The sequence below is a fragment of the Periophthalmus magnuspinnatus genome, chromosome 16, assembly GCF_009829125.3.
Source record: "Periophthalmus magnuspinnatus isolate fPerMag1 chromosome 16, fPerMag1.2.pri, whole genome shotgun sequence".
Lineage (NCBI taxonomy): Eukaryota > Metazoa > Chordata > Actinopteri > Gobiiformes > Gobiidae > Periophthalmus > Periophthalmus magnuspinnatus.
In genome coordinates this window covers 2,306,105-2,330,223 of record NC_047141.1, presented here as the reverse complement: position 1 = coordinate 2,330,223, position 24,119 = coordinate 2,306,105, and the positions used below count along the sequence as shown (strand labels likewise).

At 42.8% G+C, this 24,119-nt stretch overlaps 2 protein-coding genes across 2 annotated transcripts; both read left to right on the top strand.

The window, feature by feature from the left end:
• The first annotated feature begins 3,056 nt into the window (after positions 1–3,056).
• LOC129456881 (gastrula zinc finger protein XlCGF8.2DB-like) lies at positions 3,057–19,608 on the top strand. Its single transcript, XM_055227719.1, is given in 3 exon segments — positions 3,057–3,377; positions 18,846–19,012; positions 19,014–19,608. Coding segments are annotated over 3 exon segments (1,083 nt in total).
• Positions 9,213–13,623, top strand: LOC117383467 (piggyBac transposable element-derived protein 3-like). Its single transcript, XM_033980651.2, has 2 exons — positions 9,213–9,489; positions 11,707–13,623. Exons 1-2 carry the CDS (start codon positions 9,265–9,267, stop codon positions 13,564–13,566), a joined length of 2,085 nt encoding a protein of 694 aa, XP_033836542.2. The 5' UTR covers positions 9,213–9,264; the 3' UTR covers positions 13,567–13,623.
• Positions 19,609–24,119: the final 4,511 nt, after the last annotated feature.

Sequence of the window (24,119 nt, the reverse complement as noted above, 5' to 3'; positions counted from 1 at the left end):
GTTGGGAGGAATTCGGAAAGGCCATGGATGAGGACTATTGGACGGCCTCAAAGAGATTCTGACAAACCATTCGTCGCCTCAGGAGGGGGAAACAGTGCTTCACCAACACTGTTTACAGTGTGGGTGGAGAGCTGCTGACTTCAACTGGGGATTTTGTCGGACCGTGGAAGGAATACTTTGAGGATCTCCACAATCCCACTGTCATGTCTTCCAAGGAGGAAGCAGAGACCAGGGACCCAGAGGCAGACTGATCAATCACCCTGGCTGAAGTCATTGAGGTGAATGACAAACACCTCAGTGGCAAGGCTCCAGGGGTGGATGAGAGTACCTTAAGTTTCTGGATGTTGTGAGGCTGGTCCCTCTGTTTAAGAAGGGGGAACGAAGGGTGTGTTCCCATTACGGGGGAATGACACTCCTGAGCTTTCCCGGTAAGGTCTATTCCAGGGTACTGACGACAAGAACCTGATTGGTAGTTGAACCTTGGATTCAGGAGGGACAGTGCGGTTGCGGAACACTGGACCAGCTCTATACTCTCGATTGGGTCCTCGAAGGTTCATTGGAGTTTACCCAACGAGTCTACATGTGTGTTGTGGATCTGGAGAAGGCATTTGAACGTGTCCCTCGTGGTGTCTGGTTCCTGTATGACCAAAGCAGGAGCTGTGTTCGCTTTGCCAGAAGTAAATCAGGCTGGTTCCCAGTGCATGTTGGACTCCGCCAGAGCTGCCCTTTGTCACCAGTTCTCTTCATTGTAGTTATGTTGTTTCTACGTACAACCAGGGGCCGGAGGGGGCCCGGTTCAAGAACCACAGGATCTCGTCTCTGCTGTTTAGAGACGATGTTGTGCTGATGGCTTCATTGAGCCAGGAGCTTCAACAGGCACTGGGGTGGTTTGCAGCCAAGTGTGAAGTGGCTGGGATGAGAATCAGTTCCTCCAAAGCCAAGGCCATGGTTCGTGACCGGAAAAAGGTGGTTTGCCCTCTCCGGGTGAGTGCTGAGTCCTTGCCTCAAGTGGTGGAGTTCAAGTATCTAGGGGTGTTGTTCACAAGTGAGAGATGGATGGAGTGTGAGATTGACAGGCAGATCAGTGCAGCGTCTGCCGTGATGTAGTCGCTGTATTGGTCTGTTGTGGTAAAGAAGGTGCTGAGCCGAAAGGCAAAGCTCTTGATGTACAGGTCAATCTATGTTCCTGCCCTCACCTATGGTCATGAGTTAGATACAACCAGTCGAAATGAGTTCCCTCCGCAGGGTGGCTGGGAGCTCAACTACATGAGAGGAGCTTGGAGTAAAGCCGCTGCTCCTCCACGTCGAGAAGAGCCAGTTGAGGTGGCTCGGGCATCTGTTCAGAATGCCTCCTGGACATCTTCCTAGGCATATCCCACCGGGAGGAGGCCACAGGGAAGCCCCAGGACACGCTGGAGGGAGTATGTCTCTCAGCTGGCCCGGGAACACCTTGGGGTCCCATCGGAGGAGCTGACATGTCTGGGGTGGGAGAAGTCTGGGAGTCCCCCGGACAATCCAATCCAATCCACTTTATTTATATAGCACATTTCCTAAACAAATTGTTTCCAAAGTGCTGCACAGAGACAAAGTGACATAAAAAAATAAAATCAATAAAACACATAAAAATAAATAAAAGAAAAGAAAAACACAGAGGACCACACAACTCACGCGATGTTAAAAGCCAGAGAATAAAAGTGGGTCTTAAGACGAGACTTAAAACACTCTACAGTGGGAGCTGTTTGAACGTGGGGGGGCAGGGCGTTCCACAGTTTAGGTCCAACCACAGAAAAGGCCCTGTCCCCTCTGGTTTTAAGTCTGGTCTTAGGGACCACGAGCTGGAGCTGGCCCTCAGACCTCAAAGCGCGCACCGGGGTGTAAATTTTGATGAGGTCCGAGATGTAATCTGGGGCCAGACCATTCAAAGCTTTAAAAACAAACAATAAAATCTTAAAATCAACTCTAAAATTAACAGGAAGCCAATGCAAAGATGCAAGAATTGGTGTGATATGATCGTGTTTTTTGGTTCCTGTTAAAAGTCGTGCAGCAGAGTTTTGGACTAACTGCAGTCGGTAAAGCGAGTTTTGCGAAATGCCAGAATAAAGTGCATTGCAGTAGTCCAGGCGCGAAGAAATAAAAGCGTGCACGATTTGTTAAAAAAGTTTAAAAGATAAAAACGGTTTGACTTGGATAAAAGCCGCAGATGATAAAAACTAGATTTTAAAACGGCATTAATATGCTTGTCAAATTTAAAATCGCTGTCTATGGTGACGCCAAGGTTGGTGACAAGCCGAGAGGAGCCAAGATTCCCCGGTCCTCTCCTATACTTACTGCGCAATCTACGAAGGCTGTTTTTTTTTTTCCCTTGGCCTCTTCCTGTGTGAACTTGATGTTTGGATCCACAGAAATAATATATGTGTATAAGTGTGATTATTCTAAGTATGATGCAGGCCCCTAATTGGTCCTCTCACACCTATTACCATACTAGCTACCCCATTGTTTTCCTTGTTTAGCTTTAGGTCTGAGGATGGAATTATAAATAGATAGATGATGTCTAAGGCCCCTTCCTGCTCGAAAATACTTTGTCTTTCCTAACAAAAATGGCCTCTTTAACCTCTCTCTCAAATGATTACTTTTCTTTGGCTAAGAACTGTACATCCAACTAAAACATTAAAACAGATGCATGTGTGTCTATAAAGGTTTGTTACCAGGAAATCCCTTCATCTGGAGGCTGTGCGTTTGTTCTCATCTTGAAATTAATAAATGTAGAACAATATTTCTAACGAACCTCAACCTGGAAAATGACAGAAACATTTAGCACATTTCTGATTGAAATCAAGAAATATTCTGATTATCATTTACAGTCAAAATATGAATATTAATATTTGTGTGTTTGTTCCCCACCCCAGCTCCCAGTGGGCGTCCAAGAGTCCAGTGCTGTCTGTGTGAAGACAGAAGAGTCCTCACTGCTTCAACATAGACAAACTGAGCACAGAGAGGAAACACAGGGAGAGGACATCAGCACAGAGCCACATTTACACTCAGAGACTGAGGAACACATGGAGCACTCCTCTGACACTGACAATGATGAAGACTGGAGAGCTCCAATCAGCTGTTCAGCCGCACAGATGGAGACAGAGGCTGATGGAGACCACTGCAACCAAGTCCAGATCAGAGTCAGAAGCACCCCTTCTGGCTCTGATCTGGATGCACCAAACTCAGGTCTGTCCCCCAAATACAAGTCTGCACCAGAGACCAGTGTCACTGTGAACTATGGAGACATGCCAGGAACAGCCCAAGGAGCTGACAAGAAGAAACACCAGTGCTCTGTGTGTAAGAAGAGGTTTGGAACAAAGCAGATTTTACAAAGACACATTAAAGTTCACACAAGAGAGAAACCATTTAGCTGTTTAATATGTGAGAAAACATTTATTGAAAAAGCCAGTCTAGAAAACCATGTAAAGATGCACACCGGTGAACGACCTTACAGCTGTTTAACCTGTAAGAAAACATTTACCCAAAAATGCATTCTAGATTCCCATGTGAAGATACACACAGGAGAGAAACCATTCAGCTGTTCAATATGTGAGAAGACTTTTACCCATAAATACAGTCTAGATTACCATGAAAAGACACACACAGGCAATAAACCATTCAGCTGTTCAATCTGTGAGAAGACATTTTTTGATAAGAGTGCTCTTGTTCAACATCTGAGAACACACACAGGAGAAAAACCTTACAGCTGTTCAACCTGTGAGAAGACATTTTCCATAAAGGGTAATCTAGATAAACATAAAAAAATACACACAGGAGAAAAACCTTACAGCTGTTCAACATGTGAGAAAACATTTACCATGAAGAGTCATCTTGATACACATATGAGTGTACACACAGGAGAGAGACCATTCAGCTGTTCAACATGTGAGAAGACATTTTCTGAAAAGTGTTCTCTTGTTCGACATCTGAGAACACACACAGGAGAGAAACCTTACAGCTGTTCAACCTGTGGGAGGACTTTTGCCATAAAGGGTACACTAGGGCAACATAAGAAAATACACACTGCTGAGAGACCTTACAGTTGTTCCATTTGTAAGAAAGGGTTTAAACTTAGACAGTATTTGAAGAAACACATGAAAACTCACACAACAGAAAGTGACTGAAGGCTTATTGGTTGTGTTCATGAGGTCTTTGTAGGTTTGATCCATAGCAGAAGATGAAGTTTAAATCTGTCAAATGGACAAATTGTTGTTTCCTCAGAAAGACAATCCTTAAACAGGAATGGGGGCTTTAGACATCATCTATCCCCCCATCTATTACTCCATCCTCAGACCCAAGCAGAGAAGAATAGCAGGGTTGAATAGAGAGTTTCAGCTGAAACTGGAGACAATAGCTGTTTACAGTGTCAGTGTAGTTAGCCCCTCCCTTCAGACAGACTTAAGGCAATGTCCACCAGCAATCTGAACAGAACTGAAGAATAGGCTTGGATGAGCAGCCAAACATCTTCACTCCAACAACAATTTGTTCAGTTGACAGATTTAATTTTGTGTTTTGCTTGTGTTCATGAGATAACAAGAACTTTGTGTTGGAGTCTGATACTTCATTTTGAATGAAAATCTTGTCACAATAAAAATAGCCTTGATTTGTCTGTTCCACCTTGTGATGTCATTTAAGGTCGGTCAACAGCTATTTTAGCCTCATTTGAACTGCTTTTCTATCAGTGACTCCCTAGAAAAAAAACATAAATTGTCAATTTCCTAAAAATATTTTTGTTTGCCCTTTTATTCAGTTGAGATTGCCACAGAAAGTCTACCATTTCTCCTGGTGCACAGAGAAATGATGTTTAAACAAGGCTAAAACAATAGCTGTATAACTCCTAAATTTGGTAAATCAGTGGAGCACTTCCTGTATTACCACTAAGTGACATCACAAGGTGGAGTGTTTTCTGTTTGAGAGAAGAACTCCACCTAAGCCTGCAGAGTTTGTGTGTTAAATATGTGTGAATGAAACAAAAACAACTTCATGTCTGTTTGTGATGAGGAAACTGCATTAGAACAGATCAGAAAATAGCCTAATATGAGCCCTTTAAAATAACTGTGATTTCAATAAAGGCCTAAAAAGCAGTAGCCTGCAGCCGTCGTCACAGCCACGCACTTTATCACAAATGGATTTCTACAATGGAACAGAAAGGACTATTGGCTAATCAAGCCTTACATTCAGAGGCATTCATGATGAGCAAAGATCAAGGCTAGATACATCGCCCAGACTGGCGTTACGGGAGCACCATCCTGAAGCCAGGCCTGGAGTGGGTGCTCGCCAATGAGTGCCTGGTGCCTTTCTCCACGGGGCACAGTCGGGCTCAGCCCAAAGGAGCGGTGTGGGGTTGTCCTCTGTGGACCCACCGCTTGTGAGAGGATCCATGAAAGGCTGGTGCATGGAGATCTGGGCAGCGGTCGAACGCGGGGACGTCAACAACTGGATCTCCGGGCATGGAGACTATCTCTGGGAACATGAAATGTCACCTCACTGGGGGGGAGGAGCCTGAGCTTGTGTGGGAGGTTGAGCGTTACAACATTACCGGCTAAATATAGTGTGCCTCACCTCCACACACAGCTTGGTCTCTGGAGCCCAACTCCTCCAGAGGGGCTGGACTCTGCATTGTGTTGGAGGTCACAGGTCTCTCACTGTTTGTCGGCCTACGGGCCGAACAGCAGTGCAGAGTACCCGGCCTTCTTGGAGTCCCTGGGAGGGGTACTAGACAGTACACCGACTAGTGACTCTGTTGTCTGCTGGAGGACTTCAATGCCTACGTGGGTAATGACAGTGACACCTGGACAGGGGGAAGAACAGCCTCCCTGATCTAAACCAGAGTGCTGTTTTGTTATTGGACTTCTGTGCTAGTCACAGGAGAATTCAACTGATAATTGAACCTCGGATTCCCGGTCGTGGAACGCTGGACCAGCTCCATATTCTCCATTAAGTGTTAGAGGGCTCATGGGAGTTTGCCCAGCCAGTTCTTCAGGTGCTGTTCCATGAGTACAAGGTCCAGGACCCTTTGCTAAGGGCTGTCCGGTCCTTGTATGACCGGAGCAGGAGCTGTGTTTGCATTGCCGGCAGTAAGTCAGACCTATTTCCAGTGCATGTTGGACTCCGCCAGGGCTGCCCTTTGTCACGGGTTCTGTTCATTGTTTTTATGGACAGAATTTCTAGGCTCAGCCAGGGGCCGGAGGGGGTCCGGTTCAGGGGCCGGAGAGGTCTGGTTTGAGAAACACAGGACAATGTTGTCCTGATGGCTTTATCAAAGCAGGACCTGCAGCACTGGGGCAGTTTGCAGCCGAGTGTGAAGCGGCTGGGATGTAAATCAGCTCCTCCAAATCCAAGGCCATGATTCTCAACCGGAAAAAGGTGGTGCCTGAGCTGGAGGAAGTGTGTGTGAAGAGGGAAGTCTGGGCCTTCCTGCTGAAACTGCTGCCTCTGTGACCCGGCCCCAGATAAAGTGGAAGAAAATGGATGGATGTCTTTGCGTAAATGATGAGACCCAGACAAGACATTAACATGTGTGAAGGCTCTGTCCCATCCTCCAGGAAAGTCTTTGTTGTCTTACCTATCCTCAGGTCAAAGTTCATTGTCTCATCGGTGTGAAACAAAAGTCACTCTGCTTTGAAATGTTTGTAGCTTTGTCTTTCTGGTATAAATACTCAGAGCTCAGATGCTCGAGGGGAAACTGGTGACCAGGGGGAGAGATGCTCTAGGAGAGAGACTCAGAGAGACTTGGGACGGCGGAAGGCTACCAGTCTGGCCTGTCCATATCTCCTGTAACAAAGAATAAACCTTTTTTGTATTTCAAAACTCAACAGGCTTTGCAAATGGATTGCTTTTCATCTAGAATTATGTATTTTCTATAACAATAATAGTGTCAGAAGAGTGGGATCCAGGAGTGGACATCCAGAACACATTTTGTCTTTTGTTTTCTTTCCTCATACATGGACCTTTCAAAGAAGATCATGGATGGACATTGGTTTCTGTCCTGGATCACCACCGCTGGATTCAAACAAATCTTCATCTATAAAGACTAGTAAATGGACAATGCATTTTGGAAAATGTAAAATGCTTAATTAGAACGGTCTTAGTTCTGATCCTTTACCATTTTTCATTCATCTCACAAAATCTAAATTCCCATGTTTCAATGACTAGATTGGCCTTTTTCAGTCTTTTTGGCCACAAAATGTCATGTGTGTGCCACCATGCTGCTATAACACCAAGATGCAGATACAGTTCCAACACTCCTGATTCCTCCTTTTAAGACAAGTGCAAAAGCAAAAATGAAGAGCAAAACTTCAAGACGATCTGGACAGAAGGGGATTCCAACTGAGGAGCCAAGTCAACTTGTAACATCAGAAGAAGAGTGAAGCTGCTGAACGCCACTATGGTTCTACACAACACTCTTCCCCATCCCAGTGATGCCCCTGCTGTGCTGAATGTGCCCCAGTCACTAGCCCCGCCCCTGATCCTGGTCTAGTCCATGGGGCTGTGCTGACTGTAGCTCCACCTCTGACTGAGCTGTGAGACATTGTGTAAAGGTGAACTGGTTTTGCTGCACTTTGTTTTATATAATATCTAGTATTGGGACCTACTTGAATTTATTCTCCAGAGTGAGGTTTAGGAGTCATCACAGTTAACTACCAGTCATGTGAGAAGTTCCCGTCTAGTTGTAGCTAGTAAACAGTCAAACATGTGGAAGTCCCTACTATTCAGTCTCTAGGTAAGAATTCTATCAAAGGTTACTAACAAGTAAAAAGGCATTGTTTGGATAAGCTTCTGCAATGTCACAAGATTTATTTCCATCCAGTGTTGTATTAATTTCTCACCAAGATCTTGTATTGATGCTGGTCGAGTCTGACGTTGCACAAAGCTTCTCCAGCACATCCCAAAGATTCTCAATGGGGTTAAGGTCTGGACTCTGTGGTGGACAATCCATGTGTGAAAATGATGTCTCATGCTCCTGAACCACTCTGTCACAATTTGAGCCTGATGAATCCTGGCATTGTCATCTTGGAATCTGCCTGTGCCATCAGGGAAGAAAAAATCCACTGATGGAATAACCTGGTCATTCAGTATATTCAGGTGTCAGCTGACCTCATTCTTTGAGCACAGACTGTTGCTGAACCTAGACCTGCCCAACTGCAGGAGGAGAGGAACTATTTGCTTAGTTAAATCCAGGTTTTGTGTAGCTTGATTTAAATCTTTACGGTTCATGCAGATATGTATTTTCTTTGGTGTGACTACAGTGACCACACTATTGACCTTCTCCATTGTCTGCCTTGCCATTCTTTTCACTAAGCTTATCTTAAAGCGAGTAGTCCCTCCAAGAATAGTGGAAACATCTTCTTCTATACTCACATGTCAGTGATTTCTTGCCCAACGCTGCCCCTTGTGACCAAAGAGGGGAACGGGTTTTGTCTTGCTTATTTTGAGCTTGTCCCCGAGTCCCAGTGCATCCAGAGTCTTGATTGACATTGTGTTGCTGTCTGTACCACTGTCCAGCTTGAATGTCACCATTTTTTTCTCTATATTGAATTTTTCTGTCCATATGTTTTGTGCTTGGCTTGTGTCAGTGGACTCCATTTCAGAAACATTTTTGTTATTCTGCACTTTAAGTGTCTCCAGGAACATTTGGGTTTCATTGTCAATCTGCTCAACAGAGTGAACTTTCTTTCCGTATTGTTTGCGCTGGTCCTGCGCTCTACACATCTTGGTGAAATGATTTTTTGTGGCATACATTGTGTGTCTGACCATACACAGGGCAGTATTTTCCATGTTCATATCTGCATCTGTTACATTATGCCACATACTATTCTGTCACACACCAGTGAATCATGTAGGGCTCCAAATTCAGTCTTAAGCTTCATTCTTCAAATCAGTGTATGCAGAAAACAAAACCAAAAGCGTCCACTAGAGGGCAGTAATCAACTTTAACATAAACAAAGATTTTCAGAGTGAACATTAAATGTGTTACAGTAAAATCATGTTAAAACGAGATACTAAGGATTTTATTTTAGTACAGATCTGACAGTTCTACACCGCCGTACGTAACGAATACACCTAGTCACGTGTGTGCACGAGCTCAGTGAGTATTTTAAGAGTGTAACAGCCTGACCAGTGGGGGCAGCAGTGCACTAACCGTGTCTACTCTGCTGCACGAAAAGCAGGAAGCAGACAGAGCCCCGTGTGCGGTTAGCTCGGAGCTAAAGCTAAAAACACTTTGTTAAAATGTCCAAAGGCCAAACGCTGAGAGCTTTGGTGAATGAGCGGCTGACTGCGGCTGCTGAAGAGATCTTTGCGCTGTTTGAAAGAACGATAGCGGAGTATGAGGAGGAACTGTGTCGCTCCAAAGAGGAGAACCAGAGGAACCAGGACACTCCACAGACTCCACGGATTAAAGAGGAGCCAGAGGAGCAGAGCGTCAAACAGGAGGAAGACACGCTCCCAGCACAGGTGAGCTTTATCCACAGTGTTGGAAGTCACTAAATACACGGACTGAAAATACGTAGGTCTTTTCAGAATACTCATTTTGAGTAACTGTCCGGGAGGGGGGTAGGGGCCACGGCTCGTCACACTTTGGGAACGACTGGTGTCCATTTATTTTCTGTCTATAATTTGAATAACAAAGAGAGCCCATGGAACATAAAGGAAACTTGTGTTTGAGGGTTTTAAGGTCACAAATATCCACAAGTATCATAGCAACCAAAAAGCCAATGGAGAGCGAGGTTGGTGAAGGCACTCGGCCCTTCACACCCGCACCGTTGGTTTGGCAGAGGGCGAGCTGTAGCAACGAGGCTGTTTAAAGATGTTCATTTGTGGTGTAAGCGTCAAAGAGCAACATGAATCTGAAATGGAAAGTCTCAAGGCTTTATTTCATGGATCTAGCTTTCACAAGCGTCCAATTTGACCTATTTTCAGATCATGAGGTGTGTGTTTACAGTGTTTATAGTGTGTGTTTCTGTTACTGTTATTCATTAACATTAATGTCATTAACTTTAGCATTAGTACATTGAAATACAGGTTTAATAGTAAACCGCATTGCTGAACTTTTGCTTCCGGTCGCATGGAGTAAGCAGCGCCCAGAGCGAGCTCCTAACCCAAATCATTAATATTTCATTTCCCAAGCACTATTTGAAAATGAAACATTTTGCACATTTCTGATTAAAATCAAGAAATATTCTGATTACTTTTTTCAATCAAAATATGAATATTAATATTTGTGTGTTTGTTCCCCACCCCAGCTCCCAGTGGGTGTCCTAGAGTCCAGTGCTGTCTGTGTGAAGACAGAAGAGTCCTCACTGCTTCAACATAGACAAACTGAGCACAGAGAGGAAACACAGGGAGAGGACATCAGCACAGAGCCACATTTACACTCAGAGACTGAGGGACACATGGAGCACTCCTCTGACACTGACAATGATGACGACTGGAGAGCTCCATTCAGCTTTTCAGCTGCACAGATGGAGACAGAGGCTGATGGAGACAACTGCAACCAAGTCCAGAAAGGCCAAACGCTGAGAGCTTTGGTGAATGAGCGGCCATTAGTTGCCATTAGTTTGCCATTAGTTTGTAGTTGATATCTTTCTCCTTCAGAATAATGACGTTACTACATCACTGGAGTGTAGTCTTTGATGGGTTGATGCAGTGCGTCAATCGACAAAAGTTCAGCTTATTCAGCTCTGGTGTCTTGACACTGGAAATGCGCTGCACTGACACTTGAAAAGAGGAGAACCTCAAGAAAAAAAAAAAAAAAGTGAACCGCGATATAACAAGGAAACACTGTACTGGACTTTGTTGTTGACTAAATAGATGTTCTAAACTAATCCAACTATGGCCTAAAATTCAAATATCCCAAAAGACAGATAAATGTAACAGTACAATTGAAAATTAAGGAAAATGTCTCTGTGGCACCCACTTAAAAAGTCAAAATACATTACGCCAATAGAAGAGTCCAAATCTTTTTAAACATAGAAAGATGAAACTTAACATGAAAATACTCCATGACAAGTAAAAAAAAACATATTTGCAACAGCTAAATGCCAATCACCTAATTACTCCACATCTATATTTTATGAGCCTTTTTTACTCAGAAGTGCCACTGCAGGACTGAGTTGTGCATTAGCAACAGTTTCCCAATTGCTCACCAGATGTCAGCGCTGTCTCTCTTCCAACATGTCTGCCTCCCTGGTTTCACTGAAACTGATTTTCTAGGCATCAATTTCATGTAAGTATCACTCCCAACCTCCATTAATTTGAAACCACAACTGCATAAGATAAATCATGAATATATACAGATACAGTACATGCCAATTAGTAGATTTTATCTCTTCCAGGTTTTTTTCCCAGGGGCAGCTCTATTTCAGTGTTGCAGATTTGCAATGTGTCCCCGGACAGGTACCATTGCCCATATTTTGAGCAACAGTTTATACTAGGGTTATTTTCCTATCACTATTGTTTACTTATTACTTTGAGGTGCCACTGAGGGTACATCCTGTGGAAAATGAAATCATTTGGAGTGAAGTTACAAACTATCAGAAGCAGATTTAATCATTTGACTGTGCAGTGAGGGAAACTGATGTAGCCTAAATTCCGTGGCACATATAATAATATAGATCTTTGTTTGACTGAGCTTTTTTGGCAAACTATTCTTACAGAATACTCTCTTTGCAGGATTTGCAGTGCGTTATGGCAGGCCGACGAAGATTTTCAGTCAGGGAAGACACTGAGATGGTTTGCCTTCCACATGGGGCTTTATCTGACACAGAATCCATTTCAGATGATGAAATTGGCAATACAGATTTTGCTCCTGAATTATATGAGTCTGACCTTGATTATGATGAGCCACTGGCAGCAATATCAAGAGATAATCCTAACCACCTTGATGTTGAAATTCATAACGTACATGCAGACAATGACACTGAGGTCCCAGATGACGATGAACCTCAGCCAGACCCAGCTCCAGTAAACAAAGAGTTTTCTTGGAGGCAGAGGAAACCCCCAGCAGCTGACATAGACTCTTCATTCCAAGGACCTGCATTCTCACCTCCACCAGAAGAAATACCAAGTCCAAAGTGGTATTTTGATCAGTTCATGGACAAATCCGTGTTTGAACATATTTCTCACCAATCTAACCTGTATGCAGTTATGAAGAATGGGCCAGAACTGAAAACAACCCCATCTGAAATGGAGCAATTCATTGGTTTACACATCTTGATGACCGTAGTACGTATGCCATCGTACCGCCTGTACTGGCAGACGGCAACACGCTACGACCCAGTTGCAACAGTCATGGGACGTAAGCGATTTGATCATCTGCGAACATACATCCACATGAACGACAATACCAATGTGAAGCAAAAGGGTGAGCCTGGATACGATCCATTGTTCAAGGTGCGACCAGTACTTGAGAAAGTCCGTGCCAACTGTTTGAAAGTTGAACCGGAAGAAAACCACTCCATTGATGAGCAGATGATCCCCTTCAAAGGAAAGACTGGAATTAAACAGTATATCAAGAACAAGCCAAAAAAATGGGGTCTCAAGGTCTTTACTCGTGCAGGTGTCACTGGACTAGTCTATGACTTTGAAATATACACTGGAAAAGGGACTGTGACCAATGAGTGTGGACTTGGTGTTGCCGGTGAAGTTGTGCTTCGTCTCGTATCAGAAGTTCCAAAAGGACTAAACTACAAGTGCTACTTTGACGACTGGTTTACTTCCCCTGAACTCATTGTGGAACTGAAGAAAATGGGAATTCTAACAGTTGCTATTATCAATCGTAACCATCTCCGTGGATGTACCCTAAAAAGTGACAAGGAACTGTCAAAGGCTGGATGTGGTGCGTATGAAGTGAAATACGAAATGACAAGTGGGATGGCCATCGTGAAGTGGTATGATAACAAGGCAGTGTTACTAGTGTCATCCTTCATTGGCCCTGATCCTGTTGATAGATGCAGAAGGTGGTCGAAAGAGAAGAAGGAATATGTGGAAGTGGACAGACCACACATTGTTAAGGTGTACAACAACAACATGGGAGGGGTAGACTTGGCGGACATGTTTGCAGCTCTCTATCGCATTGACATCCGCCCACGTCGTTGGTATCTGCGCATCTTGTTCTACTTGATTGACCTATCACTGGTCAATGGCTGGCTCCTCTACCGCCGTCATCTCACCCAGAAGCAGGAGAAGAAGTATATGCCGCTTCTTGCCTTCCGTGCTCAAGTTGCAGATGCCCTCATCAAGGTTGGAAAACAGGTTGACTTGAACAGCAGGAAAAGAGGACGACCATCATTGGAAGATGCTCCAGAACCCCATCAAGCTGCTCCACCTCCACCTCCACTTCAGAGGATCACTGCACCATGGGATGTCATCAGACTAGACAGATTCGATCATTTTCCCATCCATGCTGATAAACGTGGACGATGCAGACTGTGCAAGAATGGCTACACACAAACGGCCTGCCTGAAGTGCAAAGTACTTTTGTGCTTTACAAAGGAAAAAAATTGTTTCTTGGAGTACCACACGAAAAAGTGATCTAAGTTGTTTTTATTGTTCTGACACTGTAAAGCACTTTGAAACATTGTTTTGACAAATGGCATACAAATAAAGTTAGCGTTCATATCATATTCAGTTTTCAGTGTTAATTTACCACACCAGGCCAATGTTGCAAATCTACAACATCCCAGAATGCATTACGTGTGAAGATCTCTCTCAAAAAAAAGTCAGGATTGTATATTACTACTCCAGTATGATAATTTTCCTCAAATATCAGATTTTTCCTGTTACTAAAACTTAATTTGAGCCTGAGAGGGTTATGACCCCATCCTAAACCCAACAGGAAGTCAGCCATATTGGGCGGAACCCCATTTTTGCAAAATTGTGCTTACTTGTCTTACTTTTAATATCTCCACCTTGGAATTTCTTTCAAAATGCTTAAGAATTTGTCCAAATAATTTAGACCCATGTGCAATGAAATATCATTGTTTCAAGTTTTGATGAATTCTAAAATGTGGGTGTGGCTAATTTGCAAATCAGTGGGAATTTTAAAAAGTATAAAAACATGCATATTTCTCACAGGTGATGTTGAATTGAGTCGGACACAGTAAAACATTTGACCGCGTTGATGACCTGAATGCAACAATCTACAAGATGTAAAAGTATTGTATTAAAACTGCTCTACAGCGCCACCTTGAAAATTTGAATGGGTCCACAAATTTTTGTTTGTCAAAGACCAATGAAATTTGGCATGGCTCTTTGTCGTCTTACTGAACAAAAAAGCCAATCAGGACATTACCAACATTACTAATTGAAATACATGGGTTTTGGGTTTGGGATGAAAAATGTGTTTGCCATAAAACATTGAAATTTGGTTCATACTCCACACATCATGCTAAACAAAAAAGCCAATGAAGACATGCCTTTATTTCCAATCCTGCAGGCGTGACAATGTCAGATATAATCTCATTGGAATGAATGGAGTAGTATTAGATAGATGCTGATTTTGGGGGGAGGGGCACATACTTCACGGTGGCATGTACTCAGTCATGTACACAGTCACAAAGGGTGGCGAGGGCCTTTATTGCCATGTGTGGCTTTAATTAGGCCCGAGCCTGGGACTCCGTCCCGGCGAGGGACTCATTAAAACCGCGTCCGGAGCATGGAAAATGGCAAAAATCAAGTAGTAAACACGCCCCGACATGGCAGTGAGTGGTGTCAATAATTAGAACTCGACGAGCTCTAATTGTCACGAAAGACCCCAAGAAAAAATAACGAAAGACGACTCAGTAGCGCCACCTCAAACTTTGATTTTCATGGGGCCAATGGGAGCCCGACTCGGAAAAAAGTCAACGTAAAAATCCGAACCTCACATCAAAAAATAGAACATGTCAGGACATGACAAAAATGATATAATGGCCCTAAAATGTACAGGAAGTCGGCCATATTGGATCAAACTCTGGAATGACAAAAGTGCACACCCTCGCATTCAGGACATTTTCTCGCACATTTTTCATCACAAACACTTGAAATTTGGCCAAATCCCACTAAACCCATGTGTGATTAAAGATTATCAATTACATTTTGATTATGACTTTGGGTGTGGTCAGGGTGAATTTTCAACAAAATCGCAATTTTTGGAAAATTTCAATAAAATATTTCTCTTTCACACATTTTTTGTTGGGAAAACGCTAATACAGCGTTTATGCACATTTGTGAGCTGAACGCAATGGTATGCAAATCAAGGCACCAAATGGCTCTCTAGCGCCCTCTTCAAATTTCATATTCAAAAATTCAATCGCTTTGTTGTGGACTTGTGGAAAAATTCACAGGGGCCTTATTTGTGATGGGGCATAATATGAGAAAGTCATATGACTGTAGCTGTTATGGTTTAGGAGAAAAATAATTCTTCTTCTTCATATTATTATTATTATTATTATTCTTTATTATTTCGGTGGCCGGATTGAAGTCACTTTTGACCCCCTGAACGTTAACGAAAAGTCAATTTTATCAATAGTGCCACCTCAAAATTTGAAATACATTGCGGCAATGAGAGACCTTTTTCATCGTAGACAAATGAAATTTGGTACAAACATAGAACATGTCAAGACAAGTAAAAAATTATATTATGACCCCACCCTAAACCCTACAGGAAGTTGGACATTGTGGGTGGAACCCCATTTTTTTCAAAATTTTACCTCTCACATTTGGATTTTTTGCGCCTCAGATTTTCATTCAAAAACTTTGCAAATTGGTCAAAATGAACTAGACCCATGTGGGATTATAAGCAACTCTTTTGGAATTTTCTAAGTAATAAAATGTGGGTGTGGCCAGCCTGCAAAGATAAAAGCCATTTTTTTAAGTTTTTAATTGCATGTAACTCACACAGTTAGTGTCCTACGTCCCGGCATGAATATACTGTTTTATTCAAAATGTTGATCTGAACGCATAGATATACAATTTACACAGGTCAGACTTTATATTGCTCCACAGCGCCCCCTCAAACTTTGATTTTCATTTGGCCAATGGGAGCCCGACTTGGAAAAAAGTCGACGTAAAAATCTGAAACTCACATAAAAAAATAGTACATGTCGGAACATGACAAAAATGATATTATGGCCCTGCCCTAAAATGTACAGGAAGTCGGCCATTTTGGATCAAACCCAGGAACGACAAAAGTGCGCACTCTCACATTCAGGACATTTTCTCGCACAGTTTTCATCACAAACACTTGAAATTTGGCCAAATCCCACTAAACCCATGTGTGATTAAAGATTATCAATTTTACTTTGATTATGACTTTGGGTGTGGTCAGGGTGAATTTTCAACAAAATCGCAATTTTTGGAAAATTTCAATAAAATATTTCTCTTTCACACATTTTTTGTTGGGAAAACGCTAATACAGCGTTTATGCACATTTGTGAGCTGAACGCAATGATATGCAAATGATGGCGCTCTCTCACAAAATGGCTCTCTAGCGCCCTCTTCAAATTTCATTTTCATAAATTCATAGAAGACAATCGATTTGTCGTGGACGTGTGAAAAAATTCACAGGGGCCTTATTTGTGATGGGGCACAATGTGAGAAAGTCACAAGACTGTAGCTGTTATGGTTTAGGAGAAACATTTTCTCACACAGTTTTAATCACAAACACTTGAAATTTGGCCAAATCCCACTAAACCCATGTGTGATTAAAGATTATCAATTACATTTTGATTATGACTTTGGGTGTGGTCAGGGTGAATTTTCAACAAAATCGCAAATTTATGAATGTTTCAAAAAAATATTTCTCTTTCACACATTTTTTGTTGGGAAAACGCTAATACAGCGTTTATGCACATTTGTGAGCTGAACGCAATGGTATGCAAATCAAGGCACCAAATGGCTCTCTAGCGCCCTCTTCAAATTTCATATTCAAAAATTTGTCAAAGACAATCGCTTTGTTGTGGACTTGTGGAAAAATTCACAGGGGCCTTATTTGTGATGGGGCACAATATGAGAAAGTCATATGACTGTAGCTGTTATGGTTTAGGAGAAAAATAATGGGTGGAAAATGCGTTTCCATTCTTCTTCTTCATATTATTATTATTATTATTATTATTATTATTCTTTATTATTTCGGTGGCCGGATTGAAGTCACTTTTGACCCCCTGAACGTTAATGAAAAGTCAATTTTATCAATAGTGCCACCTCAAAATTTGAAATACATTACAAACATAGAACATGTCAAGACAAGTAAAAAATTATATTATGACCCCACCCTAAACCCTACAGGAAGTCGGCCATTGTGGGCGGAATTGTTTTGCGCCTCGGATTTTCATTCAAGAAACATGCAAATTGGTCAAAATGAACTAGACCCATGTGGGATTATAGGGAATTGTCTTGGATTTTTCTACATCATAACATGTGGGTGTGGTCAGCCTGCAAAAAAAAAAAGCAATATTTTGAAGTGTTAAAGTGTGCATAACTCACACATGCAGTGTCCTATTTCCCAGCATTAATATACGTTTTGTTTAAAATGTTGAACTGCACGAAATGATATACAATTTACATGTGTCAGAATTTTTTTTGCTCCACAGCGCCCCCTTGAACTTTTGAATTGAACCAAAAAAATTACTTTGACATAAACTTTTGAAATTTGGCATGGGCATCCCTATTCCAATACTGAACAAAAAAGTCAATGACACCATACCTCTATTTTGAAAGGTGTTGCCATGGCAACGTCTGACATTTCTCATAGAAATACATGGGTTTTGGATAACAAAGATGAAAAATAATTACTGTGTCATAGACCATTGAAATTTGGTACACATATTCCTCTCATCATACTGAACAAAAAAGCCAAAGAAGACATACTTCTATTTCCAACCGTTCAGGCGTGACAATGTGATAAATCGTCTAATTGGAATGAATGGAGTAGTATTACTCAGTCGCTGATTTTGGGGGCAGGGTCGATGTAAGCGGGAACGAAAGGCAATATCTCTGCGGTGGCGTGTACCCCGCGGTCGCAAGGGGTGGCGAAGGCCTTTATCACTGCTTGCAGTTTTAATTATTTTTGTTCTCAGGAGATTAAAAATATTACTATTAATTTCTGTATTTGTTCCCCACCCCAGCTCCCAGTGGGCGTCCCAGAGTCCAGTGTTGTCTGTGTGAAGACAGAAGAGTCCTCACTGCTTCAACATAGACAAACTGAGCACAGAGAGGAAACACAGGGAGAGGACATCAGCACAGAGCCACATTTACACTCAGAGACTGAGGAACACATGGAGCACTCCTCTGACACTGACAATGATGAAGACTGGAGAGCTCCAATCAACTGTTCACCTGCACAGATGGAGACAGAGGTTGATGGAGACCACTGCACCCAAGTCCAGATCAGAGCCAGAAGCATCGCTGCACCAAACTCAGGTCTATCCCCCAAATACAAGTCTGCACCAGAGACCAGTCCCATTGTGAACTATGGAGACATGTCAGGAACAGCCCAAGGAGCTGACAAGAAGGAACATCAGTGCTCTGTGAGTATGAAGAGGTTTGGGTTTAAGCAGACTTTACAAAAACACATTAGAGTTCATACAGAAGAGAAACCATTTAGCTGTTTAATTTGTAAGAAAACATTTACTGCAAAGACCAGTCTAAATAACCATATAAAAATACACACTGGTGAACGACTTTACAGCTGTTCAACATGTGAGAAAACATTTACCATGAAGAGTTATCTTAATACACATATAAAAATACACACTGGAGAGAAACCTTACAGCTGTTCAACATGTGAGAAAACATTTACCCAAAAAGCTAATCTAGATTCCCATGTGAAGATTCACACAGGAGAGAAACCATTCAGCTGTTCAACATGTGAAAAAACATTTGCCAAAAGGTGCAATCTAGTTGCACATATGAGAATACACACAGGCAAGAGACCATTCAGTTGTTCAATATGTGAGAAGGCATTTTCTGATAAGCATACTCTTGTTCGACATCTGAGAACACACAGGAGAGAAACCTTACAGCTGTTCAACATGTCAGAAAACATTTACCTTAAAGGGTAATCTAGATAAACATGAAAAAGTACACACAGGAGAGAAACCTTACAGCTGTTTAACATGTGGTAAAACATTTAGCCAAAAAGCCAATCTAGATTCCCATGTGAAGCTACACACAGGAGAGAAACCATTCAGCTGCTCAACATGTGAGAAAACATTTACTCAAAAAGTCAATCTAGATTCCCATGTGAAGATTCACACAGGAGAGAAACCATTCAGCTGTTCAACATGTGGGAAAACATTTACTCAAATAGCCAATCTTGATTCCCATGTGAAGATGCACACAAGAGAGAAACCTTACAGCTGTTCAACCTGTGGGAGGACTTTTGCCACAAAGGCTACACTAATGCACACAAGAGAGAAACCTTACAGCTGTTCAACCTGTGGGAGGACTTTTGCCACAAAGGCTACACTAAGGCAACATGAGAAAACACACACTGGTGAGAGCCCTTACAGTTGTTCTATTTGTAAGAAAGGGTTTAAACTTAGACAGTATTTGAAGAAACACATGAAAATTCACAGAACAGAAAGTGACTGAAGGCTTATTGGTTGTGTTCATGACGTCTTTGTAATTCTTCAGTTGTCCAGATCTGATCCATAGCAGAAGATGAAGTTTAAAACTGTCAAATGGACAAATTGTTGTTTCCTCAGAAAGACAATCCTTAAACAGGAATGGGGGCTTTAGACATCATCTATCCCCCCATCTATTACTCCATCCTCAGACCCAAGCAAAGAGAAGAATAGCAGGGTTGAATAGAGAGTTTCAGCTGAAACTGGAGACAATAGCTGTTTACAGTGTCAGTGTAGTTAGCCCCTCCCTTCAGACAGACTTAAGGCAATGTCCACCAGCAATCTGAACAGAACTGAAGAATAGGCTTGGATGAGCAGCCAAACATCTTCACTCCAACAACAATTTGTTCAGTTGACAGATTTAATTTTGTGTTTTGCTTGTGTTCATGAGATAACAAGAACTTTGTGTTGGAGTCTGATACTTCATTTTGAATGAAAATCTTGTCACAATAAAAATAGCCTTGATTTGTCTGTTCCACCTTGTGATGTCATTTAAGGTCGGTCAACAGCTATTTTAGCCTCATTTGAACTGCTTTTCTATCAGTGACTCCCTAGAAAAAAAACATAAATTGTCAATTTCCTAAAAATATTTTTGTTTGCCCTTTTATTCAGTTGAGATTGCCACAGAAAGTCTACCATTTCTCCTGGTGCACAGAGAAATGATGTTTAAACAAGGCTAAAACAATAGCTGTATAACTCCTAAATTTGGTAAATCAGTGGAGCACTTCCTGTATTACCACTAAGTGACATCACAAGGTGGAGTGTTTTCTGTTTGAGAGAAGAACTCCACCTAAGCCTGCAGAGTTTGTGTGTTAAATATGTGTGAATGAAACAAAAACAACTTCATGTCTGTTTGTGATGAGGAAACTGCATTAGAACAGATCAGAAAATAGCCTAATATGAGCCCTTTAAAATAACTGTGATTTCAATAAAGGCCTAAAAAGCAGTAGCCTGCAGCCGTCGTCACAGCCACGCACTTTATCACAAATGGATTTCTACAATGGAACAGAAAGGACTATTGGCTAATCAAGCCTTACATTCAGAGGCATTCATGATGAGCAAAGATCAAGGCTAGATACATCGCCCAGACTGGCGTTACGGGGGCACCATCCTGAAGCCAGGCCTGGAGTGGGTGCTCGCCAATGAGTGCCTGGTGCCTTTCTCCACGGGGCACAGTCGGGCTCAGCCCAAAGGAGCGGTGTGGGGTTGTCCTCTGTGGACCCACCGCTTGTGAGAGGATCCATGAAAGGCTGGTGCATGGAGATCTGGGCAGCGGTCGAACGCGGGGACGTCAACAACTGGATCTCCGGGCATGGAGACTATCTCTGGGAACATGAAATGTCACCTCACTGGGGGGGAGGAGCCTGAGCTTGTGTGGGAGGTTGAGCGTTACAACATTACCGGCTAAATATAGTGTGCCTCACCTCCACACACAGCTTGGTCTCTGGAGCCCAACTCCTCCAGAGGGGCTGGACTCTGCATTGTGTTGGAGGTCACAGGTCTCTCACTGTTTGTCGGCCTACGGGCCGAACAGCAGTGCAGAGTACCCGGCCTTCTTGGAGTCCCTGGGAGGGGTACTAGACAGTACACCGACTAGTGACTCTGTTGTCTGCTGGAGGACTTCAATGCCTACGTGGGTAATGACAGTGACACCTGGACAGGGGGAAGAACAGCCTCCCTGATCTAAACCAGAGTGCTGTTTTGTTATTGGACTTCTGTGCTAGTCACAGGAGAATTCAACTGATAATTGAACCTCGGATTCCCGGTCGTGGAACGCTGGACCAGCTCCATATTCTCCATTAAGTGTTAGAGGGCTCATGGGAGTTTGCCCAGCCAGTTCTTCAGGTGCTGTTCCATGAGTACAAGGTCCAGGACCCTTTGCTAAGGGCTGTCCGGTCCTTGTATGACCGGAGCAGGAGCTGTGTTTGCATTGCCGGCAGTAAGTCAGACCTATTTCCAGTGCATGTTGGACTCCGCCAGGGCTGCCCTTTGTCACGGGTTCTGTTCATTGTTTTTATGGACAGAATTTCTAGGCTCAGCCAGGGGCCGGAGGGGGTCCGGTTCAGGGGCCGGAGAGGTCTGGTTTGAGAAACACAGGACAATGTTGTCCTGATGGCTTTATCAAAGCAGGACCTGCAGCACTGGGGCAGTTTGCAGCCGAGTGTGAAGCGGCTGGGATGTAAATCAGCTCCTCCAAATCCAAGGCCATGATTCTCAACCGGAAAAAGGTGGTGCCTGAGCTGGAGGAAGTGTGTGTGAAGAGGGAAGTCTGGGCCTTCCTGCTGAAACTGCTGCCTCTGTGACCCGGCCCCAGATAAAGTGGAAGAAAATGGATGGATGTCTTTGCGTAAATGATGAGACCCAGACAAGACATTAACATGTGTGAAGGCTCTGTCCCATCCTCCAGGAAAGTCTTTGTTGTCTTACCTATCCTCAGGTCAAAGTTCATTGTCTCATTGGTGTGAAACAAAAGTCACTCTGCTTTGAAATGTTTGTAGCTTTGTCTTTCTGGTATAAATACTCAGAGCTCAGATGCTCGAGGGGAAACTGGTGACCAGGGGGAGAGATGCTCTAGGAGAGAGACTCAGAGAGACTTGGGACGGCGGAAGGCTACCAGTCTGGCCTGTCCATATCTCCTGTAACAAAGAATAAACCTTTTTTGTATTTCAAAACTCAACAGGCTTTGCAAATGGATTGCTTTTCATCTAGAATTATGTATTTTCTATAACAATAATAGTGTCAGAAGAGTGGGATCCAGGAGTGGACATCCAGAACACATTTTGTCTTTTGTTTTCTTTCCTCATACATGGACCTTTCAAAGAAGATCATGGATGGACATTGGTTTCTGTCCTGGATCACCACCGCTGGATTCAAACAAATCTTCATCTATAAAGACTAGTAAATGGACAATGCATTTTGGAAAATGTAAAATGCTTAATTAGAACGGTCTTAGTTCTGATCCTTTACCATTTTTCATTCATCTCACAAAATCTAAATTCCCATGTTTCAATGACTAGATTGGCCTTTTTCAGTCTTTTTGGCCACAAAATGTCATGTGTGTGCCACCATGCTGCTATAACACCAAGATGCAGATACAGTTCCAACACTCCTGATTCCTCCTTTTAAGACAAGTGCAAAAGCAAAAATGAAGAGCAAAACTTCAAGACGATCTGGACAGAAGGGGATTCCAACTGAGGAGCCAAGTCAACTTGTAACATCAGAAGAAGAGTGAAGCTGCTGAACGCCACTATGGTTCTACACAACACTCTTCCCCATCCCAGTGATGCCCCTGCTGTGCTGAATGTGCCCCAGTCACTAGCCCCGCCCCTGATCCTGGTCTAGTCCATGGGGCTGTGCTGACTGTAGCTCCACCTCTGACTGAGCTGTGAGACATTGTGTAAAGGTGAACTGGTTTTGCTGCACTTTGTTTTATATAATATCTAGTATTGGGACCTACTTGAATTTATTCTCCAGAGTGAGGTTTAGGAGTCATCACAGTTAACTACCAGTCATGTGAGAAGTTCCCGTCTAGTTGTAGCTAGTAAACAGTCAAACATGTGGAAGTCCCTACTATTCAGTCTCTAGGTAAGAATTCTATCAAAGGTTACTAACAAGTAAAAAGGCATTGTTTGGATAAGCTTCTGCAATGTCACAAGATTTATTTCCATCCAGTGTTGTATTAATTTCTCACCAAGATCTTGTATTGATGCTGGTCGAGTCTGACGTTGCACAAAGCTTCTCCAGCACATCCCAAAGATTCTCAATGGGGTTAAGGTCTGGACTCTGTGGTGGACAATCCATGTGTGAAAATGATGTCTCATGCTCCTGAACCACTCTGTCACAATTTGAGCCTGATGAATCCTGGCATTGTCATCTTGGAATCTGCCTGTGCCATCAGGGAAGAAAAAATCCACTGATGGAATAACCTGGTCATTCAGTATATTCAGGTGTCAGCTGACCTCATTCTTTGAGCACAGACTGTTGCTGAACCTAGACCTGCCCAACTGCAGGAGGAGAGGAACTATTTGCTTAGTTAAATCCAGGTTTTGTGTAGCTTGATTTAAATCTTTACGGTTCATGCAGATATGTATTTTCTTTGGTGTGACTACAGTGACCACACTATTGACCTTCTCCATTGTCTGCCTTGCCATTCTTTTCACTAAGCTTATCTTAAAGCGAGTAGTCCCTCCAAGAATAGTGGAAACATCTTCTTCTATACTCACATGTCAGTGATTTCTTGCCCAACGCTGCCCCTTGTGACCAAAGAGGGGAACGGGTTTTGTCTTGCTTATTTTGAGCTTGTCCCCGAGTCCCAGTGCATCCAGAGTCTTGATTGACATTGTGTTGCTGTCTGTACCACTGTCCAGCTTGAATGTCACCATTTTTTTCTCTATATTGAATTTTTCTGTCCATATGTTTTGTGCTTGGCTTGTGTCAGTGGACTCCATTTCAGAAACATTTTTGTTATTCTGCACTTTA

Bases quoted from the DNA above. Each gene is read 5' to 3' on its own strand.
- LOC117383467 (XM_033980651.2), top strand. From the start codon at position 9,265: ATGTCCAAAGGCCAAACGCTGAGAGCTTTGGTGAATGAGCGGCTGACT. The intron at 9,490-11,706 runs GTGAGCTTTATC...CTCTCTTTGCAG, and splicing joins AAGACACGCTCCCAGCACAG to GATTTGCAGTGCGTTATGGC.